Source organism: Eurosta solidaginis, chromosome 1 (assembly GCF_040869045.1).
Source record: "Eurosta solidaginis isolate ZX-2024a chromosome 1, ASM4086904v1, whole genome shotgun sequence".
NCBI lineage: Eukaryota > Metazoa > Arthropoda > Insecta > Diptera > Tephritidae > Eurosta > Eurosta solidaginis.
The window spans coordinates 3566886-3585327 of record NC_090319.1 but is presented as its reverse complement, the minus strand read 5'-3'; the positions used below and the strand labels follow the sequence as shown (position 1 = coordinate 3585327).

General features: G+C 37.5%; 2 protein-coding genes across 7 annotated transcripts in view; both read left to right on the top strand.

Annotated features, from left to right (window-relative positions):
* Positions 1 to 2269: 2269 nt before the first annotated feature.
* On the top strand, positions 2270 to 3148 carry Acyp2 (Acylphosphatase 2). The gene is made up of 4 exons (XM_067777532.1): positions 2270 to 2482; positions 2563 to 2579; positions 2641 to 2750; positions 2806 to 3148. Exons 1-4 carry the CDS (start codon positions 2299 to 2301, stop codon positions 2918 to 2920), a joined length of 426 nt encoding a protein of 141 aa, XP_067633633.1. The 5' UTR covers positions 2270 to 2298; the 3' UTR covers positions 2921 to 3148.
* The window catches only part of nsl1 (non-specific lethal 1), a 63498-nt gene continuing 48119 nt past the window's right edge, over positions 3064 to 18442 (top strand). For 3 of the 6 annotated variants that reach the window (XM_067777522.1, XM_067777529.1, XM_067777493.1), the window contains exon 1: positions 3531 to 4168. The gene's annotated coding sequence lies outside the window, so the exon portion shown is untranslated. Of the gene's footprint in view, positions 3175 to 3258; positions 3394 to 3530; positions 4169 to 18442 lie in introns of those variants that run through there. The other 3 variants (XM_067777514.1, XM_067777501.1, XM_067777508.1) reach the window with 3 other exon arrangements.

The window sequence follows — 18442 nt, the reverse complement described above, 5'->3', positions numbered from 1 at the left end:
AGCGAAAAACACAAGCAGGTCCTTGGTGAACTCCATAAACAGGCGTCGGACCTTTATGTCGGGAATTGCCCGGTGAATCCAGTACTTAAAGAAAAGTATCCAAAACTCGCGGAAGAGGAACGCATACTCCCCAGGAAACGCGTGTCACTCTTGCTCAACTTCGTTCTGGATACTGTAACAGGTTAAACTCTTACCTATCCAGAATCAACCACGACATACAAAATGTATGCCCTGCTTGCAATGTGTTCCCACATGACACCAACCATCTCTTTAATTGTAATGTGAAACCAACGCCTCTAACACCCCTTTCCTTATGGTCAACCCCTGTTGAAACGCCAAGTTTCCTTGGACTCCCGTTAGAGGATATTGATGACAATTTGTGATCGGTCGCGGCTGTTAGGTGGGGCGAAGCATTGCTACAACAACAACAACAACAACAACAACTCCTTCAGTTATACGTTTTTCCCTCCTATTTTATTTTTGAATTTACTTACTATTTCTAGTATATCGCTTGCAGATACCTTCTGAAATTTGAAAGTAAGAGTGCTACTTTCAAAATGCTACGTTATTGTTATTAACTGGAATATTCGAGCTGATTTCGACTATACTGTCAATGAAGTAGTTATTGAGGGACTGGGCTATTTTATTCTCCTGAGTATATTGTTGGTTGATTCCATTATTTTCTTTGGACATACATATGCTTTTCTTCAAATGCTTCCACATTGCCTTACTATCCCCAACATTAGCTGTTTTTTTTCAAGTCTATATACGTTTACGTTTAAACTTTATATGGACTGCTAAGCGACAAACTTTAAATACACCTCTGAAATTGCTAAGCATAAAATTAGTACTACAAAATTTCAATACGCATTATACTCAGATGTAACTGAAATATGTGTCCATGTTTCACCCTCTGCACTTATTCGATGTATTCTATGCGCGACCACTATTTATCACAACTGACTCAGCTATATGTTATACACAGAAATACAACAGAGGGTTGTGTCTCCGATTTTCGGTACACCCTGTGCTGTAGCTACTTGCCGCTAGATGGGTCTCCTAAGCATTATCTAAGCGAGGATAGGCGTTTTTTTTCACGCGCAAACGACGTATACGCGTGTAAAAAAAAAAAACACGGGTATTATGTATGATTCTTTGTTCCATATACTTGGCCTTTTTAATCTTTATACCTACGCTTTGTAAGGGTATTCGTGCCATTCATCTGTTCTTTGAGCTATTTTGTATAGATTGAATTTATATTTTTGCAGATTCGCTAGTTCAGAGTCGTACCACTTGTTCATAAGTTTCACAAAGATTTCTTTTGAGTATGTTAATGTAGTCATTGCATTCGATAATGTATTGTTTAGGAATGAGACCTTGTTTTCGACACTGAGATTCTCAAAGCCAGAGTAGTTAACCTGTCGTAATAGATTGACAAGACTATCACATGCATAATATTCCCAAGAAGTTATGGTTCTTTTAGCTCTCATTTGAAATTCTCTGTCTAACTTGATTTTGAACTGTATGGTTTCGTGATAAGAAATCTGATGCCTTTCCAATTTTTCGCATGAAATGGATTCACTGTTCGTAAAGAGCAGATCAATCATTGTTTCGGTATTATCGGTCTTTCGGGTGTAAAAATCCATTTTTTGTTCCATAGCAAAAGACCTAAATAGGTCAACTAACTGCTTGCTATATGTCGTGCTTCTGTTAAGATTTATGTTGTAATCCCCAATGAAGACGACTTTGTCATGTGTGAGACAGTTGTTGTTTAGAATTTCGTTTAGATATGAAATAAAGTCAGCATCACTCGTACTAGGCGTATGATAAATCAATCATATTTGATACTGGGGAAAGACGTTTTTGATTTTTATTATTATACACCAAATATTTTTGTTAATAGTATTATTGTAAAATATTTTATACTCTATTGAGTCATTTACATATACTAAAACACCCCCTGTATGTCTGCTATGTGAATTACATCGTAAAGATTTATATGTTGATATCTCTAACTCTAGGTTTGTTATTATTACTCCTCTTCCCAAATTTATGGACGAGTTTTATCACCGATGCACGCTCGTCCACATTATACAATTTCCAGAAATTGATTGGGAAATCGACCAATGCTTTTAATGTGCACATGGTTACGGCAAGTACAGCTGTGATTTTAAGGCGTTATGGCTATGTCAAGTTTCAGTCAAGCAATTAACTCGTACTGGAACCCTATCAGCTGTAATGATTTGTTTTGGCAGCTGACTTTTTTTTTTGGAATTTGCTTAGAAACACTTTGTTGGTATGGCAGCTTATAAAATTCCTGCTTTCATCGGAATAGTTTTCACATTTTTTTTTATTTATACGACAGTTTATTTCACTAATTCCGTTGAGTTAATTAAAAAAACGACACATTCAATTACTGAACCTACAATGTCCAAAAATCAAATATTCAGTTTAGATTTTGAGGTCTTCGGAAAAGTACAAGGTAGTTGGCATTTATGGCAATTATATTCTTGATCATTTAATGACTAAAACTAATTTTACGAAAACAAACTCCATGATCAGGTGTATTTTTCAGAAAAGTAAGTGAAACTAGACATGCATTTTAAATCGTTGATGTAAGAAGATTTTTTATCACAATAGCACACGGAGAAGCAAGCGAAGGCTCTTGCATTGCGTGGATGGTGCATGAACACTTCTCAGGGTACGGTACGAGGACAACTGGAAGGCGAGTTGCATGGAATCAATGAAATGTAAATCTGAGGAGTATATTTTACGAACATTATTTTTATTTATTTTCTCCATTAGGAAGAACTGGTTGCAGATGAAGGGTAGTCCCAAATCGCGTATTGACAAAGCAGTTTTTTCGGAAACTAAAGAAATTGCAGATTATACCTTCAAATCTTTCACAATTAAACGATAAAATAATTGATAGCGTCAAAAGATGTATTTTCAAAACCAATTTTCACAATTCTCAAAATCATAAAAATTGTTTTCAAAATTCAACTCATTTCATAAACAAAAAAATATGTACTCAGGTGCAACCCTGAAACGCAGATAAAGCAGTGCTTTGCAAAAGGGCAACGTAACTCGTGTGTATTACGGAGTGATCAATACAATCTCTATGGTGCAAATATATTACTTCGAAAAATCTATTGCGTGAATTTATAATTTAATGTAAGCTATTTTGACAAGTTCATAGTGCACCATAGATAATGGACAAGTAAATGCAGAGAAAGCGTAAATGTTTTCTATGTTCACATATTGGTGCAAGCTTAAAATTGTCTAGTGCGTGTTATTTCACCGACAAACCAAGTGATGCCACATGGCTAGTAAACGATGAGGAATGCGAACGCGTAGCTCACAGTGGTTGTATAAACACTTCAAAGCGCATAGGTTTGTGCCAGAAAACTAAATAAATTTATTTTGTATTGAAAGAGTGCTCTTTTTAAATATTAAATGTGAACAATTATGTTAAATTATCTCTGCATTAAAGCACATGAAAATGTATGGCAACTCCATTGTAATTTATCCAACATGAAAGAAAGAAAAAGCCGCCATAGTTGTGCCAGCTGTGCGAGCAGCACCTTTTCGGATAACGAGTTTGCGCATTATGTTCCGATAAAGAGTAAATGGGTTAAATCTAGCATAGAGTGACAGAGGCAGATATATTGATAAGATTTTTTCTTTGCGTTTTAAAGTAGTGGCTATCTATCCTCCTTGGTTTTAGAGTAGGCTGTACTCGGTCGAATTCGGTTGTGCAGTGCAGACAAATAAAAAGTATATTTCACTGTGAACAAAAATTACTTGAAAAAGCACAGAATAAGAAATTTGGTTATTGCGGCGGCCATTGTTTTGCGGGGTACGATATGAAAACGTTTGTATGCGGTGTCTACCATACGTGGAGTGCGTGTTTAAAAGTGAAAAGTTTTTGAAAAATTTAATTTCAATAACTTTTAAGCGAGCGGAATTATAGTGGTTGAAAAAAAAAAAAAACTTCACAGTTGCCCAATTAATTTGTTTTAACGCATGTTGTGGCTCATGCTGGTCATGTAAAAGCTTCAGTGGCCAACACTCGTTTACTTCGTCTTTTAATTAAGTCGCGAAAAATATACACCCTGCCATAAGTAACATAAAAAAAATCTTTGAATTATATGGCTAAAGTTTAAAAGTAAGTTTCTTGAAATTGCAATTTAAATTTTTGTTTAAATGGTAATTTGCAAGCAAATAATTGTGCATAAAAAGTACTAATTTGAAATTGTGTTCCCGTTTTGCCTTTGTAGAAGAGGAAGAGTAGGTAGCAAAGAATTAAAAGGTAAACCCTCAGTTGGTGCTGTGGCGCGATTATGAGTTTGTGGTGCAGTCGGAAAGATGCTTTAAAACTATATAAAACGCTTCCAATTCCCTACAGTGTAAAGTAGAAACTAAAGCATAGAAAAAGCATGCTCGATGTACTGACGCCGGAAAACATGCCTACTTATATGCGATTATCTTAAAAATGCAGCCAATAATAATATGCGCCAAATGATTTATCAAAAATTTCTTAAGCCAATTTAAATTGCGAAATCAATAGATACAACAGAATTTTTCAATATGTGCGAAAGTAAAACATTGCTACCCCATACATAGACCAAAAATCGCATACGCAATAGGAAGATTGCAACTGAGCTGCCCATGTCGGCGAAAATTGTCTCTGGTATACCCAGGCAACTTCCCATACCAAGCGCTGTCATGACTACCGTGCTGTACTATTGTGCGAATCGCAACGTAATGACGTAAGAACGGCATTACGATAGGGAACGTATTGAGCGCAATACCCTCATTGTCCAGGCTTTTGTCTCTCTCGCTCGCATATGTACTAGTTTTGTCTCGTTTTTTTTTGTATTGACATTAGCGCAGCTGCCGCATGCTTGACTGAGACGTTGACTGATGCAACAGTGGCTACTATTTACTCGAGGTGTCGATTTGTTTTATTTCTCTTTGCTGGGTGTACATATATACAAACTATATATAAGAGACTCTGAACGCGCCTTCTATACATACCATTAAATGATAATTAGAATCTGGCTCATTTATACGACGGTATATAGCACTGATTAGACGTTTTAAAACGTATCAGGTGATATATTTGTTTAGGTTCCATATCCTTTATATGAACGTCTGTGAGCATGTGAGTAGTTCAAGATGGGTTAAGCATAATATGAGGCTTACATGCAGCTTGAGGTTCATTGCGAAATAGCGTTATAAGATTTCAATATGTGAACATGCTCACAACCGAACATTACTCAACGTGGAGAAAATGAAATATTTCACAATTTAAGTGTTAGGAAAAATGATAATTTGAATTCCCAATTGGTGTCCATTTCCATAAAGCATTGATAGATGACGTCTCTCCTAGGTGATCAAGCGCCATATAATGACGAATACAGACAATAGAGTATTGTTTTTTGTTCTATATCAGCAGAGAACGCGATATCCACAATATTGAGGTACGAGGTCTCAATTGTTATCATGTATTCATCTTCCACCATATACGAATATGATTATTCTAAATAATTTGCGTCTCTAGAAAATCTTGACTCCCCTGACCTGAGCGGTTGACTAAGCATTGGTGCTGATGCTAGGATCTCCAAACACATCGTACCTGTCCATTTACGTCTTTTTCAAGAAAAAATTCCTGGTGCTGAAGTTACAATGATTTGTATAATTGTTGCTGTTGTTGTAGCAGTGTGGCGAATTGTGACAGCTTCCTACCGTATGAGTGGGGGGCGTCTCCCTTTATCGTGCAGAAAATCGTTTCTTCTATTTGGTCCGCCAACATCTCACCCCTTTTGTCCGCCTGTAGGTTGGAACGCCATAGATTTTATTGGGCATTGAAATCGCCTATGATAATGCGATTATCGCCACTGAGTCGTGCGCCGATGTCAGGGCAGTATTCACTGGGGCAAGAGGTGACAGGATGGATGTACATGTTTATAGTCTCTAAATTTACATCGCCTGACCGGACAGATATGCCTTGATGTTCCAGGATACTGTCCCTGCCGGAGTCGGGACAAATAAATTATATTGCACTGAGTGGTGGGTGATAAACGCGAGACCGCCTCCATCTAAATAAATAAATAAAGTATTTCCGTTCTCGTGATCTTTTCTGTGGGCGTTATACCCAGGGCAGGTCTCTTGTTGTTGTTGTTGTAGCGATAAGGTTACTCCCAGAAGGCTTTGGGGAGTGTTATCGATGTGGTGGTCCTTTGTCGGATACAGATCCCGTACGCTCCGGTAACACAGCACCTTTAAGGTGTTAGCCCGACCATCTCGGGAACGACTTATGTATATGGCCACATTAAACCTTCGCCACGGATAGGTGAGGTTGACAATTGGGTTTGGAGAAGCTATATATATTGCGATGGCGACCTGAAATGGTTGCTCTACACAGCCCCTTGAATCTGGTATTTTGGTGGCCTCATACGACAGGCATAACTACCGCGAGTATATTCTGACCCCCTAACCCAATAGGGGATTTGCAAAGCAGATTATGCCGTGAATTTGGTCTCTTGGATCGCAGTAAGCTGATCTTATGCCGCCTCATAGAATCAACTATCTCTGTGACTTCCCAGTTAATCCATTACAGTTTAACTGCAGAATTCTGAAGTGCAACCGGGGAGACGTCGACACTCTGGGGGTAAAGGCTTGGTTTGCTCGGAAGCGGTGCCGCTATATAGCGGCCGTTACATAGCGGTGCAGTATGTTGCAAAAATGTTGCAGTGTAAAAGTAATTATGTGGAAACTAAGAAGACGGTGAAGTTCACCGTAATTATTACGTTACGGCAGGGCATACAATATTACGGCCGTCGTGACGGTCGTTCATCACCGCTATTGTCAAAGCGGTAAATAAAAATGGGGTTACACTGAAATGACTGCCCTTGGTCGGGAAATTTCACCAGTCGCTCCGATACATAGAACCGCCTGCCTTGTCAAGAGCAGAACATCCCGTCTGGTGAACCATGCCTTACACGTGACACACACAAGAGTGTGACTGTCCTAAAAAGATTATTTTCCGCCAAACGCAACAAAACCAATTCTCTGGACCGGGATAAGGTACAGGTCCCTGATTGGGTTCGATACCTTCCCAGAGCACGAGAATATGGCGCAGCCCCGCTACAAGGATCTGCTTGGAGGATGATAATTTGTGGGAGGGGCGCAACAAATTAAATGGGATTACACTGACTGCTCTTTGACGGGAAAAATCCCGTGTCGCTCCGGTTCATGGATCCGGTTGCCTTGTGAAGTGGATATAATTTTATCAGTTTTGACTATTGACTTGAAAATATAGGTTTAATTCAACATTTATGTGTTGGTTGAAAACCAAACCAGTCAAATAGAGTTTTGTTGAAATTAAAAATATGAAATATGCTACATGGTAGCATCCTCGTCTAATCACTTTTTTTTCTTCATCAGTGCCGTTGGTTTATGTGTAAAACATTCAAAATACTTTATGCAAATGTTAATACGTATGTATATAAGGATAACACGTCCATCAGATGCATTGCCGTTGCAGGATTATTTAAATTCTCTAAATGTCATCCGCGAAAGGACCATCAAAATCGATAAAACTCCCTAAGGCCTTCGGGGAGTGTCCTCATCGCTACAACAACAAGAAGAATATTCGCTGATCCTGAAAGAAGTTCGTGTCGCTTCTGTTGATAAGAAGTTTTTTTATTAGTTTCTTTGCTCGTCTATTTGAAAATTTAATTAATTGAACTAAAGTGTCAAACAATTGTGAGAATTGCTAAATATATGTTTATATCTTTTCTATTGATCGGAAGTTAATGGACGTATTTTGCTCTCTGGCGGATTTCTTGTAAAATAGATAATCGTGAATCTAAAATTAAATTGCGTTGCAACAACAATAACTAGTGCATTTAAAAATTGAATTGCATTGTAACAACAACTAGTGCAAGAACAATTTGTTTTTATTTCGAGTTTTGTTGCTCTTTTAAAATGGATGACTTTTGTGGTAAATGCGATAAGAGTTTTGGCCGTAATGACACTACTGTTGTTGTTGTTGTTCCCCGAAGGCTTTGGGGAGTGTTATCGATGTGATGGTCCTTTGCCGGATACAGATCCGGCACGCTCCGGTACCACAGCACCATTTAGGTGGTAGCCCGACCATCTCGGGCACGATTTATGTGGCCACATTAAACCTTCAGGCCATTTCCCCTCCCCACCCCCAAGTTCCATGACACTACTCTTGTGCCGTGCAGTGGCTTCTGAAAGAAGCGTTTTCACCGCGCCTGTTGTGCGTCCAAATCACCGAATACGACGTGAAGATGATTAAGGCTAACTACCACATTCGATATTGGTGTCCTGAATGTGTGAATATGCCTGATAAAATATCTAAGGCATTCGAATCCGTGCTTGCTTCGCAAAGACTTAGGGCTTAAGTGCAGAATACATACATTTGTCAAATTAAAAAAATTTATATGAGTATCGGTAGTGCTGTTTATGGTGAGTTCAACCGTATAATTTTTTTTTTGGTGCAAATAATAACTATAGGGGTAATTCAACGTCAAAAGGTAAATTTAACATTTTTTTAAAACGAAATATCTTTGAAACTATTGAGTCAATCTTGAAAATTGTAATGTCTTTAGATATGTAATAGAAAGGTTTTGTTTGATATATAAAACATCTATATTTAGAAGAAATGTCTATAATAAAATTATGTTTTTATGGGAAAATGATTGCTAACTTATCATAAATCGAATAATAAGTCGAAAAAATGTGTTATTGACAAAGTACTTTAATACTATCGTGTTGAAGATAATTTCATTACCTTTAATTTGGTATATACATATATCTTTATATTAGAAGGTATAACTTGATTATTTAGGGGCGAAAAACAAAGAAGGTGTCATATGAGTTCAATTATTTTTATCGATGTAGGTATAGATATGTATATATGATGTTATTTATGTATGTATGGGTTTATGCATTGTATTAATTAATTGCAAAAATACATAATGTATAACATTGCTAATTTTTTATTGCTAAAATATACGTCAAAGGTAAAATATTTAAAATTCGGCATTCGTGAACGAGTTGATATTACCTAATAACTCTTATGTTTATTCTTATGTTAGCCGATCCAATACCGGCTGCGCCAAGCACAGTAATTCTGCGTAGAACACCTTTCTGCATAGGCGGCCTTCGGTTTTCTACGCAAAATTACTGTGCATGGCGGAGCCGGTGTTGGATCGGCTAACATAACAATAAACATAAGAGTTATAAGGTAATATCAGCTCGTTCACGAATGCAAAAAAGAGCTTTTTCAAATGTTTGGTAAATAAAGACTAGAAAAGTTAAAGATATATGTATATACATCAGATGAAAGGTATTTTTATAAGTAATTTTTCGATTTTTTAATTTTTGAAATCCATCCACTAGTTTCGGAGATATTTTGATTTGAAAAATTAATAATTTTGCGTTTTGACATGGAATTACCCCAAACCTTTCATTGCACCAAAAAAAAAAAAAAAATACCGTTGGAATCAGCATAAAAATCTCTATAAAGTCCGATTTTTTTTTTTTTTTTTGACAAATGTATGTATTCTGCACTTGTTCCAGACTTGGGCTGGAAGCCATCATGACCGCATTTGAGGTTAAATTCAAGGATTTGTGCATGCAGGTGGATGATTTGAAGAATATAATTGCAAGTAACAAATCATCAACGAGTAGTGAAAAAGTGAAGAGTCGAAACAAAAACAACGCTAAAGAAAAAGCAAAAGCAAAATCTAACAGAGCCAATACTGAAAACAATAATAATATTAATGTACTCGCTGCCGAAATAGGTGCGCTCAAAACAGCTCAAAACAGCATTTCGGACAACAGCAACAATAATAACAATTAATGGTGTATTAGATTTAGTTGCTTTCTCGCCTTCACCTATTCCTCGACGTTCTTCTCCTCAACAATCCTCGGTCTGGGCCAGTGGTACAGACAGCTAATAATACATCGTCTTTAACAACAACAGCTCTCGCCACACCTATCACTTCTTCATTTGCGTCTGTCGTTTCGTCACCGTCCGCTACCACCAGCGAGTGTGCTCGTGGTAAATCTGCTGCTGCTAATACCAATGCCAATACTTTTTAAAAAAATTCTGCTGCCGCTAACACCAATAATGCACGTAAAGTTGTTGTTGGTACAAGCACAAGTTGTGAGCTTGATGTCGCTGCTCGTCTGGAATGGTTTCATGTAGGATCCTTCAAACCGTCCGTAGAAACTACTCACATCACTACGTATGTATATAGCAAAACATACTTGCATCAAAGAAAATTCTATATCATGCTATGAATTAATAAAAGATGTAGCGATAGAGACAGTACGCAAAGTAAACTTCAAATTCGAGTTCCATCCTCAGATAGAACAAAAATTATGGACTCGGGGCTATGGCCGTCAAATGTCAAAATCTGACCGTTTGAGTTTTTTCAAAAGTTTGTCTCGACAGAGGGAGGACAGTGAGTGATGCGCCTATCACAAACTTAAAGCTCACAATATATTATCACAATGCCGGTGGTCTGCGTACAAAAACAAAGGAGCTATTGAATCGGCAGCGACCCACGACTTTGATGTCATCATACTCGAGGAAACTTGGCTAACTGCAGATTTTTTATCATCAGAGCTTTTTGATCGTTTTTATAATGTCTATCGAAAAGACAGAATACTGCAACCAGGAGTAACAAGAGGGGGCGGTATTTTGGTGGCTGTAGCATCTTCTCTGGCAAGTCTTGAAGTGCAACTACACGTTAATGATGCCAAAATTGAGCAAATTTTGTATTTCGTTCCTTGATAGTATAAATGAAATTTTCTTGATTGCTAGTTACATCCCACCAAATAACAATTATGGAATGTACAAGTCGCATATTAATAATATCAGCTTTATTATTGATTCTCTATTACCATATCAAACACCCTGTATTTTGGCTGACTTTAATCTGGGTTCTATTCAATGGGTATCCAAGTTCCTTAATGATAAATATATTAATTCGCTTGAGACTAACATAAAAGCCAACCCGAAGTATTTTTGGGTTTTTGTTAACTCAAAACGAAAATATAACGGTATGCCGAAATCAATGGAGTTTGGAGACAAAGTTGCTTCCTCAACTCAGGAGCGAGCTCTTGGCCGACTTCTTCGGGTCGGTATTTAACAGGTTCCGAACAGTTAGTACGTCATGTGATACATCTGCCATAGTGGAGTCTGTAAATATTGGTCAGTTCACGGTTACAGAGGAAGAGGTCCTGGAGTCCCTTATGAACCTTGATGTATCTAAGGGAGCTGGATACGATCTTCTGCCACCCTTGTTCGATTGTGCGGTTTCACTTTATTCGCCTCTTACTAAAATCTTTAACAAGTCCCTTGAATGTGGTAATTTCCTTGAATGGAAAGTGGCATTCGTATCGCCAATTTATAAGTCTGGCCCTCGAAACAAGGTAGACAACTATCGACCCATTGCTAAGCTATTCATCATCCCAAAGTTGCTGGACAAAATTGTAAATGACCAGATATTTGCAGTTTTTAAAAACTGTATTGTCCCTCAACAGCATGGTTTTTATCCAGGGAGATCCACCTGCACAAATCTCACAATATTTGTTAATTTTGTGGTTAATGCGATTGAGGACGGCGAACAAGTGGACACTCTGTACACTCTGTTCACTTTTGAATCGATGCCATCTTATGAACTAAGATGTAGAATTTTAAATATTCAGTCCCTTGATAGTCGAAGGAAAATTTGTGGTATTTTCTTTATCCAAGACATTTACGATAACAAAATCGATTCTCCGGAACTACTTTCTCTTCTCCCTTTCTATGCACCTAAAAGGTGTCTACTAAGGGACAAATACATTTTCTACATTCAAACGCGTAGAACGAATTTTGCAAATAATGAACCTATTCACAGAATGATCTCCTTATGTTACTCTGTTTGCAATCATGCCGATTTTAACTCATGTAAAGAATATTTTAAGCTGATGTTGTTGATTATTTCTTTTCAATTAATATGTTCCGGTAATCCTATTAATATATAAATGTTTGTACATGTGTATTTATCTAAGCCGTAGCTAATTTTTTACAAAAATTTTTGTTATAATGTCATTGTAATTATAAATTGTTACCAGACATAGTCCGGTATATAATAATAATAAATAAAAATTGAAAATAAATATTTAAATCCAAAATAATGCCATTATTTTTCAGAAGAATTGATTTTATTTTTTAGGATGATTCGTTGTAGTAGCTATAAGGATACCCCCCGAAAGCCCTGTGGTTGTTATAAAATAAAAAATAAATGTAAGGCGCGATAACCTCCGAAGAGATCTAAGGCCGAGCTTCTCTTCCAATTTGCGTCGTGCTCTTAATTTTCCCTACAAATTGGCCGGACGGGACCTACATGTTTTATGCCGACTCCGAACGGCATCTGCAAGGAAGATGAGTTTTCACTGAGAGCTTTTCATGGCAGAAATACACCCGGAGCGCTTGCCAAACACTGCCGAGGGGCGACCCCGCTTAGAAAAATTTTCTTCTAAATGAAAAACCTTATTTCTAAAATTTTTGATGTTGCTTTGCCCGGGGTGTGAACCCAGGGCATACGGTGTGGTAGGCGGAGCACGCTACCATCACACCACGGTTGTTGCTGTATCGATAAGGTTGCTCCCCGAAGGCTTTGGGGAGTGTTATCGATGCGATGGTCCTTTGCCGGATACAGATCCGGTACGCTCCGGTAACACAGCACCATTAAGGTGCTAGCCCGACCATCTCGGGAACGATTTATATGGCCAGATTAAACCTTCAGGCCATCCCTCCCTCCCCACCCCCAAGTTCCATGAGGAGCTTTGGGTCGCCAGAGCCTCGTCTGTTAGTGAAACGGGATTCGCCGCGGATAGGTGAGGTTGACAACTTGGTTTGGAGAAGCTGTATATTGCGCTGGCAACATGCAGGGTTGCGCTACACAGCCACTTGAATCTGGTATTTTAGTCGCCTTTTACGACAGGCATACCTACCGCGGGTATATTCTGACCCCCTAACCCGCTGGGGGATAACGGTAGCCGCCTGTGGTTGTTATATTAACGATAAAGACACTCGCCGAATATTTTGGTAAATGTTATCTATGTTGATGATCCTCTGCCGGATACAGATCCGGTACGTTCCGGTAGCATATCACCATTAAGGTACCAAGCCCGACCATCTCGGTACCGATTTATATGACCACAACAAACCTAGGCCATCCCGCCCTCCCCACCCTAGATACATGAGGAACTTCTCGGCTGTCGATGGAACAGGATTCGCCTCGGGTAGGTAAGGTTGACAATTGGGTTGGAGAAGCTATATTTTGCGCTGGTAACCCCTTGGGAGGGTTGCGCTACACAACCCCTTGAATCATCTGCTGTCCAAGTGGCTATCGCCCTGATATCAGTACGCTACTCTGTGGCGCAAACCGCCTTATCCTTGGTGATTTCAACGCTTACCACGACCTCTGCCATTGCAACTTGCCGGTCGACAGCAGAGGCAGGCAGCTAGTAGAGCAAATAGACAATACGACCTTCTCTATGATGAACGGCAAAGCCCCCACAAGAATTGCAGGTAATTGTCACAGCTCTCCTGACATCTCATTCGTCAGCGCAGGGCTCATAAAATTCGTTCAATGGCAACCGTTGCGTACTTTAGCATCTGACCATCTGTCCATACTCCTTTCAATACAGCGACCTGCCAATTTCATCACCTCTGAAAAGCAGACTTTTATTTACATATTTTAAAAAAGCTAACTGGGAAGGCTACACGACCACAAATCAATCTTTTGCTACTCTCCCCATCCCGACTCATGTCCGGAAAGGCGAGCGTGCCTTTCGCAAGGTCATCGCTTCAGCTTCTGCACCCTCTATTCTGCCCGGTAGAATACCTGCAATCATACCACATTTCCCGGCCAAAGCCCCAAACTTAGCAAGAGGACGTGACCTGGCGAGGCATCTCGACCCTAGAGACCCCATATTAGGAGTCTCAACTTGGATATTATGCGGCTGGTAAATGAACATAAACGTACCAAATGGGAGGAGCATCTAAAGAACTGCAACCTATCTGCGGGTGTTGGTAAATTGGGGCCAGACGTCAAATCCCTGTCCAATCCAACGATAAAGTATCCATAGTCTTCGGCGACAAAACAATGATTCGCAGAAATGTGCGAGCGCCTTTTGCCGACATTTTATAATGCATTCTTCTGTAGACAAAGCCAGACGTCTTGCAAACAGACGGGTGCATAAACACAAATGCGACGTGCCACCCATTACCATCACCCCCAACAGAGGTTGATTCAGCCATTCACAAGGCCAAGCCCTCCAAATAAATAGGTACATACGGAATAGCCATGCCAATGCTAAAACACCTTTGGCGCTGAGGGAATAAACTACCTAACGCGCTAAATGCCGTACCCAGATTAACTACGGACGAAATGAGGATGCTCGTGGCCCTTGAACTGTCAGTAGCTTTTGACACAGTCAACCACGGCACGCTACTCAAACATAGAAGGCTCACACCTACCACCTTGTCTAAAAAGATGGACCGCAAATTATCTGAATGGTCGGAAAGTGTCGGTTAAATTTAGGAACGAAATCTCAAAACCTAGGAAAATTAAAAAAAAAACCATACCTTTTCACTGAAATTGTGTTAGATGATATAATGAATATCACAAAAGCTTTTAAAAATAAATATGGCGGAGAAAAGCTTTTATCTGAGGGTGTTTCAAGGATTCCATGATGTACATTGGTAACTTTTACAAAGACTTAATAAATGAGTCCCTAAATAATGGCATTGTTCCAAACTGCTGGAAAGTTTCAACAATAGTACCTGTGGAAAAGGTAAAAAATACAGTGAAACCGGAGGAGCTACGGCCAATCAATACGTTACCCTCAGATGAGAAAATTATGGAAATGGTGGTGAATAATCAATTGGTGGCATACCTAGAAAAGCACAAAGTTATTATTGTGAAACAACACTTAACATGGTTATTGCAGAATGGAAAGAAGATATATCAGATAAAAAAGTTGTGGTGTCTGTCTTCTTAGACTTGAAACGGGCCTTTGAAACAGTTGATAGACGGGAATTGTTGAATGCTGCGGATATGTGATATAAGTTCTATATCTAATATAGTGTTAGAAAATAGGGTCCAGGCTTTGAATGATATCTTGTCTGAAGCCATGCAAACGTTGACATACGAGAAGAGGATCAATATAAAATTGCGAAATAAGTGGTACGACAGTACTACATAAAAGAAAATTTGAATTCTATAAAATTGCGATTAGCACAGGTCATTGGGATGATTATAATGCCGTAAAAAAATATATATAAAAAACTATAATACTTAAAAAGAAGAAATACATGGAAGATCAAGTGATTATTAATAAAGGAAATATGAAATCCATGTGGAAATGTTTGAAAGATGCTGTGGAACTTGCAGATAATAAAGAGCGTATTAAAAAAATAGTATTTAACGGTGAATGTCTAGAAAATAGCAACGATATAGCTAATGTCTTGAATTGTTACTTTGTTCAGAGCATAATTCAAATCAATGATAGTATTGAAACAATTGAACTTGTTGATGAAAGTGAAACAACCAACTCGGTAGCAACATTTGAGCTCACCAGTATCGAGTTAGAAGATATAATGAACATAACAAAATCATTTAAAAACAAATATGGCGGTAAAAACCTATTGTCAGAGGGTGTTATCAAGGACTCTATGGTGTACATTGCACGCTTATATAAGAACATTATAAACGAATCGTTTGATAGTGGCATTGTTCCCAGCTGCTGGAAGATATCCACAATAATACCAGTTGCAAAAGTAAAAAATACAATGAAACCTGACGAGATGCGTCCGATTAATACCCTACCTATTGATGAAAAAATTATGGAAACAGTGGTGGAATGGTTTCGTAGTTACCTGAGTAACAGAAAGCAGAGGACGGTAATTGGAGACGCAGATTCATTGGTTGTTGATGTTAACATTGGGCTGCCACAAGGCTCAGTACTTGCTCCGATATTGTTTATAATTTACATCAATGATATAAAAACTTGTTTGAGAATGCATTAGTTAGCATTAGTGACAAAAATGTAAATTGCGCTGTCATAAAAATACAAGAAGACTTAAATAATTTATTTATGTGGCTATGCAGTAGAAGCTAAAACTTAATATTGATAAAACTAAGTATATGATATTTAACAAGAACCATAATAACTTAATCCAATCTAGTCTGAAAATAAAAACCAATGCAATTGAAAGAGTAGATCAAATGAAGTACCTAGGTGTAATAATTGATGAGAAACTAAGTTTCGCAGACCACATGAATCATTTAGAGAAGAAAATTGCACAGAAAATAGGATTTTTGTATCGAACATGTAAGCATATTAGCCAACGTCACAAAATATTAGTATATAGATCAATTGTAGAACCACATTTTATTTACTGCCCATCAATAGTACTAGTAACAAATGATACGTTAATTAATAAGCTCCAAATACAGCAAAACAAAGCAATGCGTTTGATACTAAAATACTCTTATAGAACATTAAAAAGTATTATGCTTCCTATGTTAAATTGGATTAGTATTAAACAATTAATCTGTTATTACTCTTTGAAGTTTATACATTACATAACACAGGGAATGTTACCAAATTATCGGAGTGATAGGATACAGTACAATCATGAGATCCATAACTATGGAACTAAGAGTAGCAGAAATTTAAGACTGCCGAAAGTAAGAACCGAGTTCGAAAAAAAGACCTTAGAATACGTAGGCTATAAAATGTATAATGAACTACCAGCAGAGATAAAAGACTGTGTTGTTAAGTTTAAAGAAAAACTATTTCTATATTGTAAAATTTTAAATATTTAATACTAGTTAAACAATGAATGTACTCATTCCTTTTTAATGAAATAGTTTTAAGAAACAATTATGAATTTTGAAAATTGTACTATACAATGAATTAGGCTTTTTTGGCCGTAATAAATAAAATAATAATAATAATAATATTGTTTTGTTCAAAAGACTTTGGAATGGTCCCGAAGTTAATCTCAGTGACAGAAAGCAAAGGACGGTAATTGGAAACGCAGTCTCATCGGTTGTGGATGTAGATATCGGATTGCCACAAGGTTCAGTACATGCACCGATACTATTTACATTGTACATAAATGATATAAAAAAATGCTTAAAATATTGCAATATACGTCTATTTTCGGATGATGCACTGCTCATCATCAGTGAGAAATATGCCGACTATGCAATGCAGAAAGCACAAGAAGATCTTGACTCTCTATACAACTGGTTGTGCCTTACAAAATTGAAGTTAAATATAGATAAGACTAAGTTCATGGTATTTTGCAAAAACCAGAACATCATACGTAATAACGATTTAAACAATATAACGCTGAAGATAAAAAACAATTTAATTCAAAGAGTAAATGAAATGAAGTACTTAGGAGTTTTAATTGATGAAAACCTGAATTTTGGAGAACATATAAATTATCTTGAAAGGAAAATTGCGCAGAAAATAGGATTCATGTACAGAACATGCAAACATATTAGTCAACGTCATAAAATAATGGTGTATCGTTCAATTATTGAGCCGCACTTTATATACTGTCCTACAATTCTGCTGATAGCGAGTGATATGCAAATTAAAATACTACAAATACAACAAAACAAGGCAATGCGATTTATATTAAAATGTCCCCCAAGAACATGAAAAACTATAATGCTGAATCGGTTAAACTGGCTTAGTACAAAACAGTCAATAAGTTACTTCACTTTGAAATTTATACATCATGTAAGATAAGGAATGCTACCGAGTTACCTGAGCAATAAAATATTATATAATCACGAGATCCATAGTTATGGAACTAGATACTGCAATAATATAAGACTGCCTAGATAGAGTAAGAACAGAGTTTGAAAGAAGACTTTAGAATACACAGGGTACAAAATGTACAATGAACTACCTACTGAGATAAAAGATTGTGAAAATATTAATAAGTTTAAAGCAAAATTATTTTTATATTGTAAAACACTTAATATTTAATGAAACAAATGTTTACTTAACATCAACTAGGCCTTAAAGACCGTAATAAATAAATATAATAATAATAAAAAAAAGGAGTTACAATCATTTCCCATGCCAACGACTGCACGATTATGGTAACAGCACCTGTCCCTTCAATTGATGTATTAGTTTATAAAACAAACAGCTATCTTCCCCGTCTTTCTAGTTTTTTCACCTCGCGCAAGCTGGCATTATAACCGACAAAATCCACGGCCACTCTGTTTACGGCGTGGAAGGAACGGATGTCGCAAATTTTTAACGTTCACGTCGATGGTGTCACGCTACAGACTGTCAGTCACCCAAAGAT

Bases quoted from the DNA above. Each gene is read 5' to 3' on its own strand.
- Acyp2 (XM_067777532.1), top strand. From the start codon at position 2,299: ATGGCAGCTTATAAAATTCCTGCTTTCATCGGAATAGTTTTCACATTT. The intron at 2,751-2,805 runs GTAAATCTGAGG...TTTCTCCATTAG, and splicing joins TTGCATGGAATCAATGAAAT to GAAGAACTGGTTGCAGATGA.